Source organism: Gymnodraco acuticeps, unplaced genomic scaffold, assembly GCF_902827175.1.
Source record: "Gymnodraco acuticeps unplaced genomic scaffold, fGymAcu1.1, whole genome shotgun sequence".
Lineage (NCBI taxonomy): Eukaryota > Metazoa > Chordata > Actinopteri > Perciformes > Bathydraconidae > Gymnodraco > Gymnodraco acuticeps.
Genome location: NW_022991818.1, coordinates 31,331 through 47,024, shown reverse-complemented (window position 1 = coordinate 47,024; position 15,694 = coordinate 31,331). Strand labels below are relative to the sequence as shown.

General features: G+C 39.4%; 2 protein-coding genes across 8 annotated transcripts in view; one reads left to right on the top strand and one right to left on the bottom strand.

The window, feature by feature from the left end:
• The window catches only part of col11a2 (collagen, type XI, alpha 2), a 51,372-nt gene extending 43,793 nt beyond the window's left edge, over positions 1 to 7,579 (top strand). For all 6 annotated transcript variants that reach the window (XM_034199688.1, XM_034199692.1, XM_034199691.1 and 3 more), the window contains 12 exons: positions 456 to 509; positions 793 to 900; positions 1,022 to 1,075; positions 1,273 to 1,434; positions 1,552 to 1,605; positions 1,751 to 1,786; positions 1,908 to 1,961; positions 2,698 to 2,983; positions 3,086 to 3,198; positions 4,004 to 4,072; positions 4,280 to 4,516; positions 5,407 to 7,579. In XM_034199688.1, the coding sequence (XP_034055579.1) occupies positions 456 to 509; positions 793 to 900; positions 1,022 to 1,075; positions 1,273 to 1,434; positions 1,552 to 1,605; positions 1,751 to 1,786; positions 1,908 to 1,961; positions 2,698 to 2,983; positions 3,086 to 3,198; positions 4,004 to 4,072; positions 4,280 to 4,516; positions 5,407 to 5,553 (1,374 nt within the window). In that variant the 3' untranslated portion in view covers positions 5,554 to 7,579. The remainder of the gene's footprint in view (positions 1 to 455; positions 510 to 792; positions 901 to 1,021; positions 1,076 to 1,272; positions 1,435 to 1,551; positions 1,606 to 1,750; positions 1,787 to 1,907; positions 1,962 to 2,697; positions 2,984 to 3,085; positions 3,199 to 4,003; positions 4,073 to 4,279; positions 4,517 to 5,406) is intronic.
• Positions 7,580 to 9,816: 2,237 nt separating this feature from the next.
• Positions 9,817 to 14,972, bottom strand: hsd17b8 (hydroxysteroid (17-beta) dehydrogenase 8). 2 transcript variants are annotated; one of them, XM_034199679.1, is made up of 9 exons: positions 14,813 to 14,972; positions 13,021 to 13,223; positions 12,780 to 12,896; positions 11,563 to 11,658; positions 11,104 to 11,189; positions 10,919 to 11,003; positions 10,466 to 10,508; positions 10,123 to 10,197; positions 9,817 to 10,035 (listed from the first exon to the last, which is right to left on the bottom strand). In XM_034199679.1, the coding sequence occupies exons 1-9, from the start codon at positions 14,844 to 14,846 to the stop codon at positions 10,016 to 10,018; spliced, it is 759 nt and encodes a 252-aa protein (XP_034055570.1). In that variant the 5' UTR covers positions 14,847 to 14,972; the 3' UTR covers positions 9,817 to 10,015. The 2 variants fall into 2 exon arrangements, with proteins under 2 accessions (XP_034055570.1, XP_034055569.1); XM_034199678.1 differs by lacking the exon at positions 14,813 to 14,972 and adding an exon at positions 14,126 to 14,384.
• Between the last annotated feature and the right edge of the window lie 722 nt (positions 14,973 to 15,694).

Sequence of the window (15,694 nt, the reverse complement as noted above, 5' to 3'; positions counted from 1 at the left end):
AGAATATTCACATTGGTGTTGAAATGTGAAAATATATATATATTCTAAATAAATAAAAACGAAATACAACCAAAAACTATTTATAAAATGGACTCTCTGGCTCTGTTTACAAAATGGCCTCTTCTCCACATCGCCCAGGTCTGATAATAGTAAATAAATAAACCCTGCTGTTTATTCTGGCATCATGTTACCTCAAATGTTGTGACGTCAACATGTAAAGAAACACGCATGTAAACACAACGGGCAATAAGGAAGCCAGCTTAGTATATATTATTGATGTAATATATAATTTACAATAAGATGATAACATGACTATCAAGACAGGCTTATAGTACTTGGTAGAGCTTCAGTAGTCTATATCGGTTTGTTGAAAGGCTATATTTGACAGACAAGTAATTCAATTTGATTACAGAATATAGTCGTCATTTTGTGTTTTTTTATTCATCTTTTTCCAGGGTCTTGCTGGAACAAGAGGACCAGAGGGACGTCACGGAGAGAAGGGAACTAAGGTGAGTCCAGAGCCTTTACCTCCATTATTAAGCTCCCTCTCTAACTCATGCCAATCAATACAAATATACTGTCAATGTACCAAATTGGCATTAGATCGCTGTCACACTTCCCGGTAACGATCATTTCCGTCATTGATCCCAGGTTAAATCACATACTCTGCCTTTTGCCTGAGAATATATGTATTTTCTCTGTGATATATCTATACCACCAGAGTTTAAGGTAATGCATGCAACAACTTTTTAAAAGATGCATAACCATCTTTATTGTCATCATCGTTCACAGGGAGACTCAGGTGCTGTCGGGGCCCCAGGAAAAACTGGCCCCGTCGGCCCTCAGGGTCAACCAGGAAAACCAGGAACAGAAGGTCTCAGAGGACTCCCCGGATCAGTGGTCAGTAAAGAGTTGGATTTCATGTTGTGGACACTGTAGATAAAGCCATTTTCATTAGTAGCAAGTATATTTCATATCTGTTGGATGTCCACCACCTTCCTAAAGTGTTTCTATGTTTCAGGGTGAGCAAGGAACTCCAGGACTTGCTGGACAGAAAGGACCAGCTGGACCTCTTGTAAGATCCAAATGCCTTTTTATTTGTGTGTTTACTTCTACTCTGCACTTGGACATAGAGTACATTCAGTGCCCTTCTCATCCAATACCGCCACTTCCCTCTTCCTGTCTTCCATCTCCCTCACCCTCTCTCATCATCAACTGTTTCTTTTGTTTCTAACCTCCTGAACTCTTCCTTCTCTTCTTCTATTCCTGCAGGGACCTCCCGGTTTGCCTGGCCTTCGTGGAGACCCCGGTGGCAAGGGAGAGAAGGGACACCCAGGTCTTATTGGTCTCATTGGACCCTCAGGAGAGCAGGGAGAGAAAGGAGACAGAGGTCTTCCTGGGCCTCATGGATCTCTGGGATCTAAAGGAGAAAATGTAAGTCTGACCTCTTTATCTTTCTTATAGAGGGCCAAATCAACCAGCATTATTGACCTTCAATTGTATTTAGTTGTTCTTTATCTAATGTTAGACATGTCTTGTGTTTTATTACAGGGAATGGCTGGAGCCTCCGGACCCTTCGGCCCTGCTGGTCCTCCTGGTCTGCCTGTGAGTGAATGCACTTTATGTCCCATGAACATCTCATTTCCTGTTTCTTATTTCCAATATGTTCTTAAGTGCCCTAATAAATGACAGCAGAAAAACACTCAACAATGGTCACCATCATTAAAATAATGCCTCATATCTTTTCCAGGGTCCTCAAGGTGTCAAAGGCGCCAAGGGTTCTTCTGTGAGTATACTTTAACGATGTTTGTACCTAAAAAATGAAGGAAATGTTCTACAAAAAGTGAATGAACTGGGACCTGTTGCAGTAATGCTTCTTGAATCTTTCTCCTCTCTGCTGTGTTTAGGGAGGATCTGGTGCAAAGGGAGAAAAGGGTGTACAAGGACCTGCTGGAGCCCCTGTAAGTACTTCACTTTAATGTAAATCACTACTTTGTGTTGGGGAAATATTTTCCTAGACCCATAACTTTGACCCAGTTTATCAGTGTTTTGTCTTCCTGTTCCTGCCTCTTGGCGTCAGCTGATAGAGGTGTTATTGTTCCTGTTTGATCTTGCACAATGTTAATTATTCAGAATCAGAATACCTTTATTAGTCCCACAGAGGGGACATTTACATTGTTACAGCAGAAAAGAGCCAAAGACAGCTTAATGTTACCTAAGAAGCATGCATAAAAAATTATTTTAAAAAAGTTACACAATTTACAAAATACACATCCTGTAACAGTTCTGAGTATTAGCAGCCAGGTATATATTGCACAGCTATTGACGGCATATATATATATTGCATAATTGCATATAATTGGTTGGTATTTCACAACAAGGGGTGTTATAGTCTGTGTTATTGTTTGTGAGGGGGGGGTATTGTGTTTGTGTGGGGGGGGGGGGGGGGTATGCTCTCAGAACCAGCTAAATACATGGGTCTGGGGTAGAGATCTTCAGAATTGGTTTGGCAGCCGCTGTGTCACCTCGTGGCTGAGCAGATCCGGCTATTAACTCCATAAACCATCAGTGTTTGCCATCAAGCTCCAGATCTCCCCGTGTCTCTCTTAGTTTCCTCTCCATTGTTCAGAAGTTTCCATCATACTTTGCACCTCAATGTTGATTGCCAGCTAATTGATTACAATGTTCACTCCACAGGGCCCACCAGGAGAGGTCATTCAGCCCCTGCCCATCCAGAGGAGTCCCAAGTCCAAGCGCTCCATCGACGCCAGCCAGCTGCTCTCTGAAACCGACTCAGAAATGCCTGCATCTGACGCCACTGGCGCTGAGTTCCTGATGGGCAGCGAAGGCATGGAGGAGATCTTCGGCTCTCTCAACTCACTGCGACAGGAGATCGAAACCATGCGTTTCCCTCTGGGCACCCAGGACAGCCCCGCCCGCACCTGCCAAGACCTGCACCTCAGCCAGCCAGACCTCAAAGACGGTAAGGGGATTGTCCCACACAGTAGAGATAGTTCTTAACTTAACTTGAGTCTTGAGAGATTTAACAGATGTTTTGACCTTGTCTCTCTGCTGCCCTCTTCAGGAGAGTACTGGATTGACCCTAACCAGGGCTGCTCCAGAGACTCCCTCAAGGTCTTCTGCAATTTCACCAGCGGAGCAGAGACGTGCCTGTACCCGAGCACGAGCATCAACTCGGTCAGTCCAGCAAATCAGTCTCCTAAAAATACTGTGAAATGTAAACACTAAGCAAGTTATAAAACCATTAAACTAAACATTGTTAAGAGTACAGTATGTTGTATCAGACCCCCCTCTTTCCAGAGCTGGGGTGTCCAAACTACGGCCCGGGGGCCAAATGCAGCCGGTGGGCCATTTTGTATCAGCCCTCAGCAAATTATAATACAATATATCATTATAAGTAATGAAATATGGCCCACACCTGAAAATTGTGCTTGTCTTATATTGTACTTCTTAAATATATATTTAAAACATATATTACACAGTAAATGAATGTTAATAAGCCCACTTTTCAAATAAATTCAGACAATTAAAGTTGGAAACAAATTTAAGTTGATAAGAAAAAAGCCCAATGACTTATTAACACAACAAGCTTGAAATACACCCTTCCTATTTCTCCTTATTATAAGCAGTCTGAGGTTTTTGTTTTAAGGGATGAGATGCAACACTGTTTGTAACAGAATAAATGAATCCCTATGGAGAGCTTTGATGTAGGCTGTTTTTTTCTTAAGGCATTTTCAAGTATCAAGCATGATTTACCTACATTTGATTGATTTTGCTAACTTATAATTGAACTTATGAGGCAATATACTGTAACTCACCTCTAGTGAGTGGCCCAGCCCTTCGTATATATTTTTCTGTATGTGGCCCTCGGTGAAAAAAGTTTGGACACCCCTGTTCTAGAGACTCATGTTCTTGACTGTTCTTAATTTCTCACATAAGCTGTATTTATTTGTATTGACAATGTTGAAATTTCTTGCGGCAGGTGAAGATGAGCTCCTGGGACAATGAGACTCCAGGATCCTGGTACAGTCAGTTCACCACTGGTAGTAAGGTTAGTAACCCTCTGTCACATTAAGACAGATAGTAAACCTTGTGTTTATAGTAACAAAAAAAAGAATTCTTAACTTGATTACCGTGTATTGGTTCTCACAATCTGTCTTCTCTTTCTGACTTCTTTTCCCATCCTATTATCTGTTTTCCCCTCCTCAAACGCCCATCAAATACCTCCCCTCCTCTTCACTCTGCCACCCCCTCCCAGTTCTCCTACGTGGACTCTGCTGGTGAGCCGGTGGGCGTGGTCCAGCTTGGCTTCCTGCGTCTCCTGAGCGTTCAGGCCCGCCAGAACCTCACCTACCACTGCCACCGCTCAGTGGCCTGGGCCGACCGCAGCGCCAAGAACAACCACAACCGGGCGCTGCACCTCCAGGGGGCCAACGACGAGAGGCTGACCTACGAGACCAGCCCCTACATCAAGGCCCTGGTCGACGGCTGCTCTGTGAGTGACATGGAAAACTGATGCCGTCCTGTTTAACACATATGAATGATTATTGGTTTACAATGTAGAATATCCTTCAAACATGAAATATTCCATGCTGCACTATATAACAACAACAACAACAATAACCCATTTCTGAACAGTCTGCCATTCTTCCTTTCCTATCAATTAAACTGGCTCTCCCATTTATATACAATTGATTTGTAATGCAGTCACCGCTGCCTGTAAGCCGGTCGAATCCCAAGCTGGACCAATATTTCAGGCCACCCCTCTGTCTCCCCCTTTCATCTCCTAACCTCAAATAAAGGCCCTCTTAAACCAAACAACACTTGGTTTGCACTGTAGATTGATCCCTCCTGTCTTACGTCCCTCCTAAACATCATGTTTCAAAAGATAATACATCACATTTAGAACATAATGAAACTATTTAATAAGACCTTGAATGTTAATAGCCTCAAAGGGCCCCTTACCTTCCTCTACAACCATTCAACGTGCTTCTATATTTGGTTATTAACATTTGAGAATGAATACGTTGACTTCCTTCACTTTGGCATCACAATAAAGTGCACTTGAAGTATGCATTTAGCTTAACTTAAGACTCTTGAGAGTTGCCTTTTTTGATCTACTGCCTGTTGGATATATGTTTCTTGAAATCACACAAGATATGTTTTCATTTATTTGTAATCAATAATAATAATAATCTGTAGTGATTTTCAAGCATCGACAACCCAGATCTAAAGTGCATCAGTTATTATGTTTAACTCTCTTTCCAAGTTGTTTAATTCAAAGTCATGATACACAGATGAGAAAAATGACAATTATACAGCGTTGTATTTCTTTGAATACTTTGATACCAGTTTCTGACCGGTGTGTTCCTTCTGTCCCTGCAGTATCGTAAGGGCTTCGACAGGACAGTCCTGGAGATCAACACGCCCCAGGTGGAGCATCTCCCTCTGCTGGATATCAAGGTGTCAGACTTTGGGGAGAGCAACCAGCAGTTTGGCTTTGAAGTGGGACCTGTCTGTTTCCAAGGCTAAAAACACACACATACACACATCATGCAAAGAACAACACGTGCAAATACTCACGCACACACACATGCACTTAGAGACACACTTATATATAAGAAACATACATGCCCAGTAATTTGTAAATTAACTTGTAAATGATATGAAACACACACACAAACCCACAGACACACACACTTACACACGCAGATGCTGTTGTGAGACAAACACGCCCTCACACTCACGTACGTGCCTGGGGAAAGCAACATCCTCCCGACAAATAATGGACGTAAAAAAAAGTAAAGAGGAGAGAAGAAGAAAGAAACTCGCGGAGAGGAGACCATCGTTTGGGCGCACGACCGCGAGAAAGGACGGAAAAACCAGGAGAGTTCTTCGGAATAAAACAGTGTTTTCTTTACCAGCAGCGACAGGGGCCGGCCTGAGACAGAGGGCAAGCCGGTAGCCTGAGGCCTGAAGCCCCCCGTCTCCGACCCCCTCTCACTTTTCTCTCTTCCCCGCTGTCTCTCTTTTTTCCCACTCATCTCACCTGCTCTACCTCCCCCCTCCTCTTCCCGAAAAAGGGTCACTCTTGGACATTATTTCAATTTCTTTGATTCCGCGTTCCCACTGCAAGCAATGTGTTTGACAGTCACTCCTTTAACAATAGGTGCAAGACGCTCCTATGTAGCTGTCTGCATCTACTGTTTCAGCATCGTGGTTTTGGTTCACTGCTTTGGCCTTTAGTCATTCGTATAGAAAGTTACTCTGGATTTAAAGTTTTGAATCAACTTTTCATCACTTGGCATTAGCCTTTGACTCATGAACCAAATTCCAAACCAATGAAAAGAGTAGAAACCAAACTGTGTCTGTTAAATCACAGCCAGTGGTCGCAAAAGTTCATCAGCGGCTCAGATCAATCTTTCTTCGTAAGGTCTTACTCCTCTGGTTGTCTTATTGTGAAATCCAGTGACTTGTCAATCATGTTGCTCACAATGAAAACACAATGATCTCCCTAGCTTTTATCTTACTACACAGAAAAGAACCAAAGAATTAAAGCCACCAGTTTCTACCCAGAAAAAAGGAGAGAATTAACCAAATGATACCAGCTGGCTGTTTTTTGTGTATTTTAAGCTGCCACTTGTCTATTGTCATATTCTTTTAATGAACACCTTGCAGTTTTAATAATCAAATGTGATTCAGGCCAGTATAATGCAATCTTTCCGCCCTGAGAGCAGCAGAAACCTTAGTTGGATTGTTCACCTCTAATAAAGCATGCAGTGAGGCAAGAAGAAGATCCTAGATCAGTGAATAAAGCCATTATGTTGTAAACTGTGCTGAACTTGACACTATTGTAATTGCATGTTACTTGTGCTTTTCAAAAAGAGCTGATTCTTCTTCAGATCCAGGATCAGGCTACCAGGGTCGCTACCACACACCAGTCCAGTATTTGCTGAGTCACTTTCTGGGGGCCTTTGAATATTGTTTTCCATCTGATTTCTCATCACAGCTCAGAACATCGTCAGGGTTTAAATATGTATATGAGATGAAAAGGTCCCGCCTTCTTTTTCTTAAACAGCAGTGAATCAAATGCCTGCCTTACTGAAAGAAACTGTGTGGCAAGGTGTTACTTATACCAAAGCATAAAAGTCTTAATATTCACTTTGAGTCCTTCATTTCCTTTATTCTCTTTCCATGAAGCTTTAACTGGGGGAAATGTGCATTACATTTGTACAGAAATAGTGATATTCTATTGTATTTATTTAAAAACAAACAGGGTGCTTTGAAATTAAAAATACACGGACCACCAAATATTCCAGTCAAATGTGGTATATTTCATTGTATTTATTTCCTGTAGTGCCTCACATGTTAGACTCACTGCCAGCCTGAGTTATGGTGCTTCTGTTCACGCCCTGTCCAAACTCCTTTTGTAGAACCAAAGAATCTGTGGCCATATTTGATTGTAACATCCCTTTATAGTGTTTTCAACGACTGTACTGTGCTTTTACATTTTGCTTCCTCTGTAATGATTAAATGGTGACTCTCCAGTTCTGTCACATGTCCTTGTCGTTGCTACTGTTTGACTGGTGGTTCATTGGTTTCAGGCTCAGATTATTGCGTAACAGGGCTTTCAATTGCAACACAAGAACAGTTCTACATTCAGGAGCTGAAAATACTCTTCTGATCTTTGACATTTCTATCTGAGACATGCACAGCGGGGAGGAGAAAGGTTGTGAGAGGGTGGAGACAGCTCTGTTAGCCACCAGTGGATTAAAAGTGATTCATAAGAGTATTGTTTATAAGTATAATGTGGCTATGGGGTGATATCATACTAGTTCTGTTTTTTCTATTTGTCTTTTTTTACTATAGCAGGGAAACCGGGCGGGATGGCCTAAACCTAAAAAACGAAAACAAATCTGACCTTGAGATTCTCCAGAGAGAATTACCTCAATATTTGTTTTATTGTGTTGAAGACAAATGTTTTAACATAAGAAATATGGTGCTGAAAAGAGAAAAAAGTATTATTTTATAATGTGTGTAAGTAATTTTTAAAAGAAGTCTTGTTTCTGTAATATATCATCTTTTGAAAAGAGCTGCTTGACTCTTGTTTTCCTTCCAACGCCCCCTCATCTTTAGTTGTTGTCGATCTTTTTGCATTTGTTCAGGTTCTTTAGAGTGGGGGGAAATTACAAGACAATACATAATATTCTGTTCAGTGGACAAAACACTGCGGAGCCCTGACAGGAGGAGTGTGTCAGGTTATAGGACACTTTGTGTAAAGCTTATGGGTACATTGTGACACCTTGCAAATGTATCTTAAATGCTACTGCTGTTAGAGAACTGTAGCAATTTGATGGAAATATCAGAAGTTAGAAGTGAAAATCAGATGGGAGGTAAATGATATAGTATGCCATAATTTATAATATAGTATAGTTGAGTATAGTAAAGTATATTATAGTTTGTGTGCTGCAAATACTTCATATCATAGTATAAAGTATTTCTTTAGTATAGAAAAGTACAAAATGTCAGTGTTCCATAAGAACATCACAATACAGTATATACATAGTATTCTATTCTATGACTTGTTGACATGCTGTACCTGCATCTTCTTCATATATCAACAAACTATACTATGGCATTTTATGATATTTTTCTCACATACTATACTATCTCGTTTTTTATAATATTTTCAACATACTATACTATTTGTTTTTTTCTGATATTTTTTACATACTATACATAATATAAATGTAAAACATTACATTCATTTGACACACTTTATGTTGTTTTTCATTACAGTTTTGGACAAAGGTTTCAATGACTTTTGTTCAAAAATACTGCACTATGTCGTTTTTTATAATATTGTCAACATATACAATACCATTGCGTTTTTTCTGAAAATTCCGACATTCAATGTCATGTCGTTTTTTTCTCATAATTTCGATTTACTATAATATTTAGTTTTTTCTGATTTTTTTATTTTTATTTAGCCTTTATTTATACAGGTGTACAAAATCTCATTGAGACACAAGGTCTCATTTTCAAGAGAGACCTGTTCAGTGGTAACACGACCACACAAAGTTACAGACAGACAGGACACTAAACACAGGCAGAGGCAACACTAAAAATACAACATCGTAAAAAGTAGTCATTGAAACATACTATTCTGTGTCCTTTTTTTTGGACACACCATACTATGACTTTTTCCTGATATATACAGCATATGGTACTATGGTGATTTTTGTGATATTTTTGACACTCTACCATGTATTTCATTCAAATACTGTAGTCTGACATTTATTATAATATTATATATTTTCAAGTTATTATACCATTATGTCGTTTCCGTTATTCTTCAAAATACTAGAACACAAATTAGACAAACTTGTTTATTTTGATATTCTTTTTTCCAAAATGCTATACTGTTGTTTTTTATGATATTTTCGAGGTACTATTCTATGGCATGTTTTAAAAATATTTTGGACTTACCATAGTGTGCTTTTATTTGATGTTTACGGTAAACTATGCTGCAGCGAAAGCAGATGAGCTCATTATCAGAGTGGAGCGCCCTTTAAAGAGCTCAGCGGTCCAAACCCTTTTCAGTGCTTTAACTTAACCAAAAGTGTTTCCATCACCAACCTACAGAGGATCAGAAGAAAAGCTTTTAAAGCACAAAGATAATCCTGAGAGGCTCCAGTGGTGTGACAGAGCGGTCTGAAGATCTGGAGTAAGTTTGATTCCGGTCCGCCCTCTGAGCGGGGTTAGGATGAGAGTTTAGGACAGTGCAGGCGTCTGAAGGCTTTAGTTAAACACTTTATTCAGATCTTTCAAATCAAAATACAACATTCTGTACAGAAATATTACAAACAGGTGTTTATTGGCACAACCACAATTTTAAAACATAATTATCAAAGTAGTATCATTTTCAACATTTAAATGAACTACGAAGAAACTGGCCTCCCATTGGTCTTCATCGGTGTGACAGACAGTCCATTTACCCAATGAAGAGTCCACCTTACAAAGAAAGAACACATGTTGAAGACGATGAAATGACAGTAGAGTTTTTACAGAAACAGCTGTGAGAGAACTGAGTCACACCACCTGTCACTTCCAGGCTGACTCCAGTGATGTATCGAGAGTCATCTGAGGCGAGGAAGGCACAGACATCAGCGACCTCTAGAGGAGGACAAAGAGAAGGCAGGTCAATCTACATCCCTGGACTTCATTTCACTTAACAGAACAAAAGAATCAGAGGTCTGGGGAAGTTAAGAAGAAATAAGTATTTACAAAAAACAGCATTTCAAATGGTTTTGTGTCCAACGGTAAAACCTTTTTCTAGTTTAGATTCATGAGCTTAGAAAAGTTCCTTTACAATCCTATACAGTGAAATAAAGACTGAAGGTCTGCGGTGAACACAGTGATGTTAACATGAGCCAGCACTGACCTGCAGGCTCACCCATTCTTCCCAGAGGCACCAAGGATTTCATCTGAAACACAATGAAACATGACAGAGCAGATTTAAGGCTGTATCAATAAAGGTTTTTTGAATTATCTTATCTGTAGGGAGGTCAAAGTGACTGCATTTTAAACTCAAATCGAGGCAAGAAATGTGTTTACTAAAAGAGGTGTTTAGTGATGAATTATACACTGGAAAAAAATGAATTTTCATGTTGTTTTAAATAACAGTTTGTGTTTGGTACATCTTGGACTTGAAATGGCTTCACTTATTGAAATGCACAAAATGTAATTTCCAGCACAAAATATAAGTAGTTTTATAAACTGCATAGTAATCACTGTTCAGAATTACGACGGGAGGTTACAATCTGAGTTAGGATTTTAAACCTAATAGATGAAGTGTTATTTAATCTGTATGTTCTCGTGCGTGTGTGTGCGTTACCCTGCTAATAACTTTCTCTGGAACTTTATCCGTCATCGGAGTGGATATGAAACCTGGCAGCACACAATTACACCGAATGCCAAACCTGTAGCAATGGACAAAGAAAGCAGATTATTATATTGTATGACACTGTACTCACCATCACTGTGGGTCAGGATGTGTTTGTTGCTTCAGGCTCTTCTCACCTGCTGAGCTCTTTGGCCGCGGTCCTGGTCAAACCCTCCACTCCTGCTTTAGAGGCGGAGTAATTGGCCTGTCCGATGTTTCCCACCTACGAGCATTAAGGAAACCGACACAGGGATGCATCAAGTTCAGCATCACTTAAGGTTTTGTTATGGAACATCAAAAGGTCCCCCCCCCCCTCAGAGAGGACTGAACAACTCATTAACCAGCTCCTAAAAAATAGTCTGGCATTCCTGCTCTATTTAAGAATACAAATATATTCTTGATAGATTTCTGAAAGTGTATTCTTGTGTCTTATGCTTCACACTTTAGAAAACTGCTATAAAAGTTCAGAACCACAATTGCCACTAACCACTAACCTGTAGCTTTAATATTTGGGCACGATTCCAATGTCACTTTTATTGTTTTACCCTTCTGGATAAAAACCTTAAAGCTACTTATTAGAGAGACCACGCTCCCACCTTTCCCACGATGCTGCCCACGGTGACGATGGATCCTTTGGGTGCTCCGCAAGCCACCAGAGCCTGAGCCACGGCCTGAAGGACCAAGAAAGAACCCTGGGAGGGATGCAGGGAGGGAAGTGCATTTCATATTCATGCTCACTTTCACTTTCATGCTGTGTAAAACAGATTTGACTTCACTGAGAGGGCAATGAAAGGAACACTACAGAAGATTGTATTTCAATCTCTCACTACGAATGACCTTCCATACGAGAAGAACGTTTTTTTTCTCGCAAACCTCCACAGTGAACTCATTTTTTAAATGGGAAAGTCTTGATGAATTGTTATCAATCCGGGCCACTTTAACTGCAACCAACTCTGATGCAGTACAATACAAGTCTCCCTCTTTTCGTCTCAGACTCACTACATGCATTGTTACTTAAACCATACCTAAATGTTTAACACACTTTAATTGTTAGGTTATCTATAGTTTAGCATTTGTTTATTTTTATTTTTTAAACACGCTGCAAATGTACTTACATTCATTAAGAAATTCACCATGCGAGAAAAACAAAGCTTTCGTCAAGAATTTAAAGTAATACAAGGTGAGTAAATGGTAAACTATTTGGAATTAGAAACCAACATTTTCTACTAATAGTAAAAAATAAAAATAAAGCTTAGACTATATGTGACAAATACAGTAGTATTATGTCTAGAGTGAGTATTGATGTATTAAGATAAACTATTATTATTAAAGTTGGATGCACATTAAAATATATATATATAAGACATGCTTTTCTGCTGCCAAGATAATAAGAAAAATAAGGGTAGTACCTGCCTGGTGAGGTCAGTCTGATACAAATGGGGCATTCATAATGAAGCTAGCTAAATAAATGGAAAATATTTTAAAAATTATTACAGAAATGTTGTTATTTATTTTAAAAAGTTGTCTGATGTTTTGGAAACTGCATTGAGGGAAGAGCGATCTTAACGGATCTCTGGAACATCTGAAAGACTCTACCGACCCATAAGAATATATACCGCTCTTTATTGGTTAAAACTTTATTGGAAAATGTGTGCTTTTGATCCTGTAAATATCCTGCAGGAATGATGACTACATCTTTCCAGTGATCTGATTGGTCAGTAGTCAAACGGTATGAACCTCTAAAGTGTACCTATATTTTAAATGAGTTAACTCACTAACCTCTACGATAAGCTTTGCGGTACAGGCTGCGTACCTTCAGGTTGACCCGGATGACATTGTCAAAATGATCCTCGTCCATGTTGAGCAGGAAGTCGTCCTGGGTGATGCCTGCTGCGTTCACACACACTGACGGAGGCTGAAAGTAGTGAGTCTGCAGAGGGAGAGCATTGACTGTTAACAGAAAAGATAGAAGGGGAAAATTGAATGGAGAATGTTGCAGCTTGACTTTAATTAAACACACAGTGTGTTGATTGTTTTTGGGCAGTAGTAAACACCTGTATTCTTGTGACAAGATTCTTTACACTCTCTTTTGAAGACACATCCACCACAGCCGCCATGTGACCCTGCCCTCTGAGGTCCCTCTGCAGGCTCCTCAGGGTGTCATGGGCCGACTCCTCGCTGATGTCAGCGACCACCACGGAGGCGCCCTCAGAGGCGAGGCGCTGACACACCGCCCGCCCGATCCCACTGCCTCCTCCTGGGTGGGGAGAGAGCAACAGGAAGTCAGAGCAACACATGGGTCGACCCATCGAGTCACTTTTATTTAGATGTGGTGTGGTGTGCAGGAGGAATAATGTGTGTGCCAGGACTTCCTTTATCGAGACATTTGATTGGGAAAAGGTCAAAAGTTAGGGTTCCATGTTCAAGCAACATCAATGTGCATGTCTTGCTTTATGATATTGACAACATGTATTGTTAAACTTTAGTGACTTTTTTTTGTGTATTTGTACTTCCTCCCTAAAAACTAAATAAACCTACGTTGATTTTTATTTTAAAAAGCAATAGCTTCCGCTGTCTGTTGTTGTAAAAGACCAATGATACTTCAGCTTTTACATTTAACCTGAAATGACTAGTCTATGAATCACTTGAATGAATTGTAGGATAATCTGCTTCACTGTTTTTTATGATCTTTGAGTGTTGGACTTAGACAAAACAAGACTCAGGGAAAGTGTACTCATGTTTTACTATTATCAACAATTTGATCATTCATATAATTAATATATAATTAGTCCTAAATATGATTTAGAGCTACAGTCATACTTTGGCTCTATATTGAAATGACTGAATGTAAAGCTGGTAGGCTAATCCTTTTTCAAAGTCATGGATCAGAGCTAAAATGTAAATAGGCAAAAGCAAAACCCAAGGGCTCTCTAACTAGTTGTGAGCCAAGAGAAACTTATAATAATTTACTTTAAACTTCCCCAAGGTTATTCGAGTAGTTTACCTTTACAAAACAGTTGCACGTAGCAAACATTTGCCCGCGACTAACGAAAAACATAAAGTCCTGCAGAGATTAGCACACTGCACGTATGTCTGTCTGTCTGTCTGTCTGTACCTATTAATACACGGTGAATGAAGAAGGGGAAATTATAAACATACCAGTGACCAGTGTCAACCTTGATATGAGTCTTGTGGCGGCCGCCATGATGGGGTTGCTTCCTTTAAGTAGCCTTAGATTAGCCTCAGTTTGTTGCCTCTCATGTTACTTTTGATTTAAAAAAAAAAGTAAAGTGCACAAACCACAAACATAGGGTTGTATCGACCTAGCAAAACTCAACCTTAAAAGTTAAATAACAAAACAAAAAAAAGTTTACAGGAAGTTTGACCTGACGACGGACGTAAAAGAGTAATAATAACAAACGGCTTCCGGGCAGCTTTTACAATATATCTAATAAAAAACTAAAATTACAACATGTTGCATAGTGAAATGTAAATAGAATAGCAGTTGCAACCTTAAGTCACTCACAACCATAGACTGTGGTCACAGAGCTATAGAGTTATGTCAATTGTAAACGTTTTATTTTTGAAAGTATTTAGCGGAAGTGTTGCAGTTATTGAGTGTTTAACTCTAACTTGACACTAGTAGTGTAGTTACTTGTTGTGGCCACCGGAGGGCATCTCGATTATGAATACAGTCAGTCTAAGTAATACTCTGATTAGGTTAAAACAGTCCATGAGTTAAAAGCTAAATAGTGGTGGAACAACTGAGATATTCGGAGAAATTATAAACAAACCGGAGTATTTTATATAGGGAAGGATTTCATTTCATTTCATTTCATTTCAAACCTTTATTTATCCAGATTGGTCCCATTGAGATCATAGATCTCTTTTTCAAGGGAGACCTGTATGATGAGTACAGCAGGAGCCAAAGATTCCAAAAAAACAGAACAGGACTTGAGGGGATGAAGTATTGCTGGACAGAAGCTCAGCTGAGAGTCAAAATCAGCGCGCGAGTGGTAGAGTCGTAACCATAGACTGGTTGTAACCATCTGTATATGGATACAACACTGTTAGACAAATACACACTGCCCTCCAGTGGAAACACTGCGTTACTACATATATTTAGTTAACCGGATGTATCACTATGTGATTATGTGTGCCTTGTGGCCACAAGAAAGCAGGTTTTTCCCAGTTGTCCTCTTTGAACTATTACCTGTGTATTACCTTACTATTATCTATATATATTAACATATTTGTCGCATATTGTAACATTTCCCAGGATGTACAGTATATGTGTATATATAATATGTATATATATATATATATATATATATATATATATACACACACAAACATCCTGAATATATATATATAATAAAGCTTTATTTATATCGCACTTTTCATACAGCACTTGCAGCTCAAAGTGCTTTACAAAATGGCACACATCACAAGTTAAAAATAAACAACAAGAAATTCCCCTCAGATCAGATGTTAAAACCTTTACAGATACATGCAGCAAAATATAACATTGTAACAGGTTAAGAGACAGAAGGAGGTAAAAGGTATGATAATAAAAATAAAATAAATAATGATTTCTCTCAGAAAGATAAGACACAAGACAAGTGAATAGATGCAACAATATAAAACCCTATAGAATAAAGTGAACATACAGTCCCCTCCAAAACTATTGGAACAGCGAGGCCCAATTGCTTTATTTTAGCTGTGAAC

Excerpts from the sequence above, each read along its gene's own strand:
- hsd17b8 (XM_034199678.1), bottom strand. The coding sequence starts at position 14,171 with ATGGCGGCCGCCACAAGACTCATATCAAGGTTGACACTGGTCACTG. Across the intron at positions 12,897-13,020 it reads ATCTTGTCACAAGAATACAG|ACTCACTACTTTCAGCCTCC; the intron begins GTGTTTACTACT and ends CTCCCTCTGCAG. Across the intron at positions 10,198-10,465 it reads AAGAATGGGTGAGCCTGCAG|AGGTCGCTGATGTCTGTGCC; the intron begins GTCAGTGCTGGC and ends GTCCTCCTCTAG.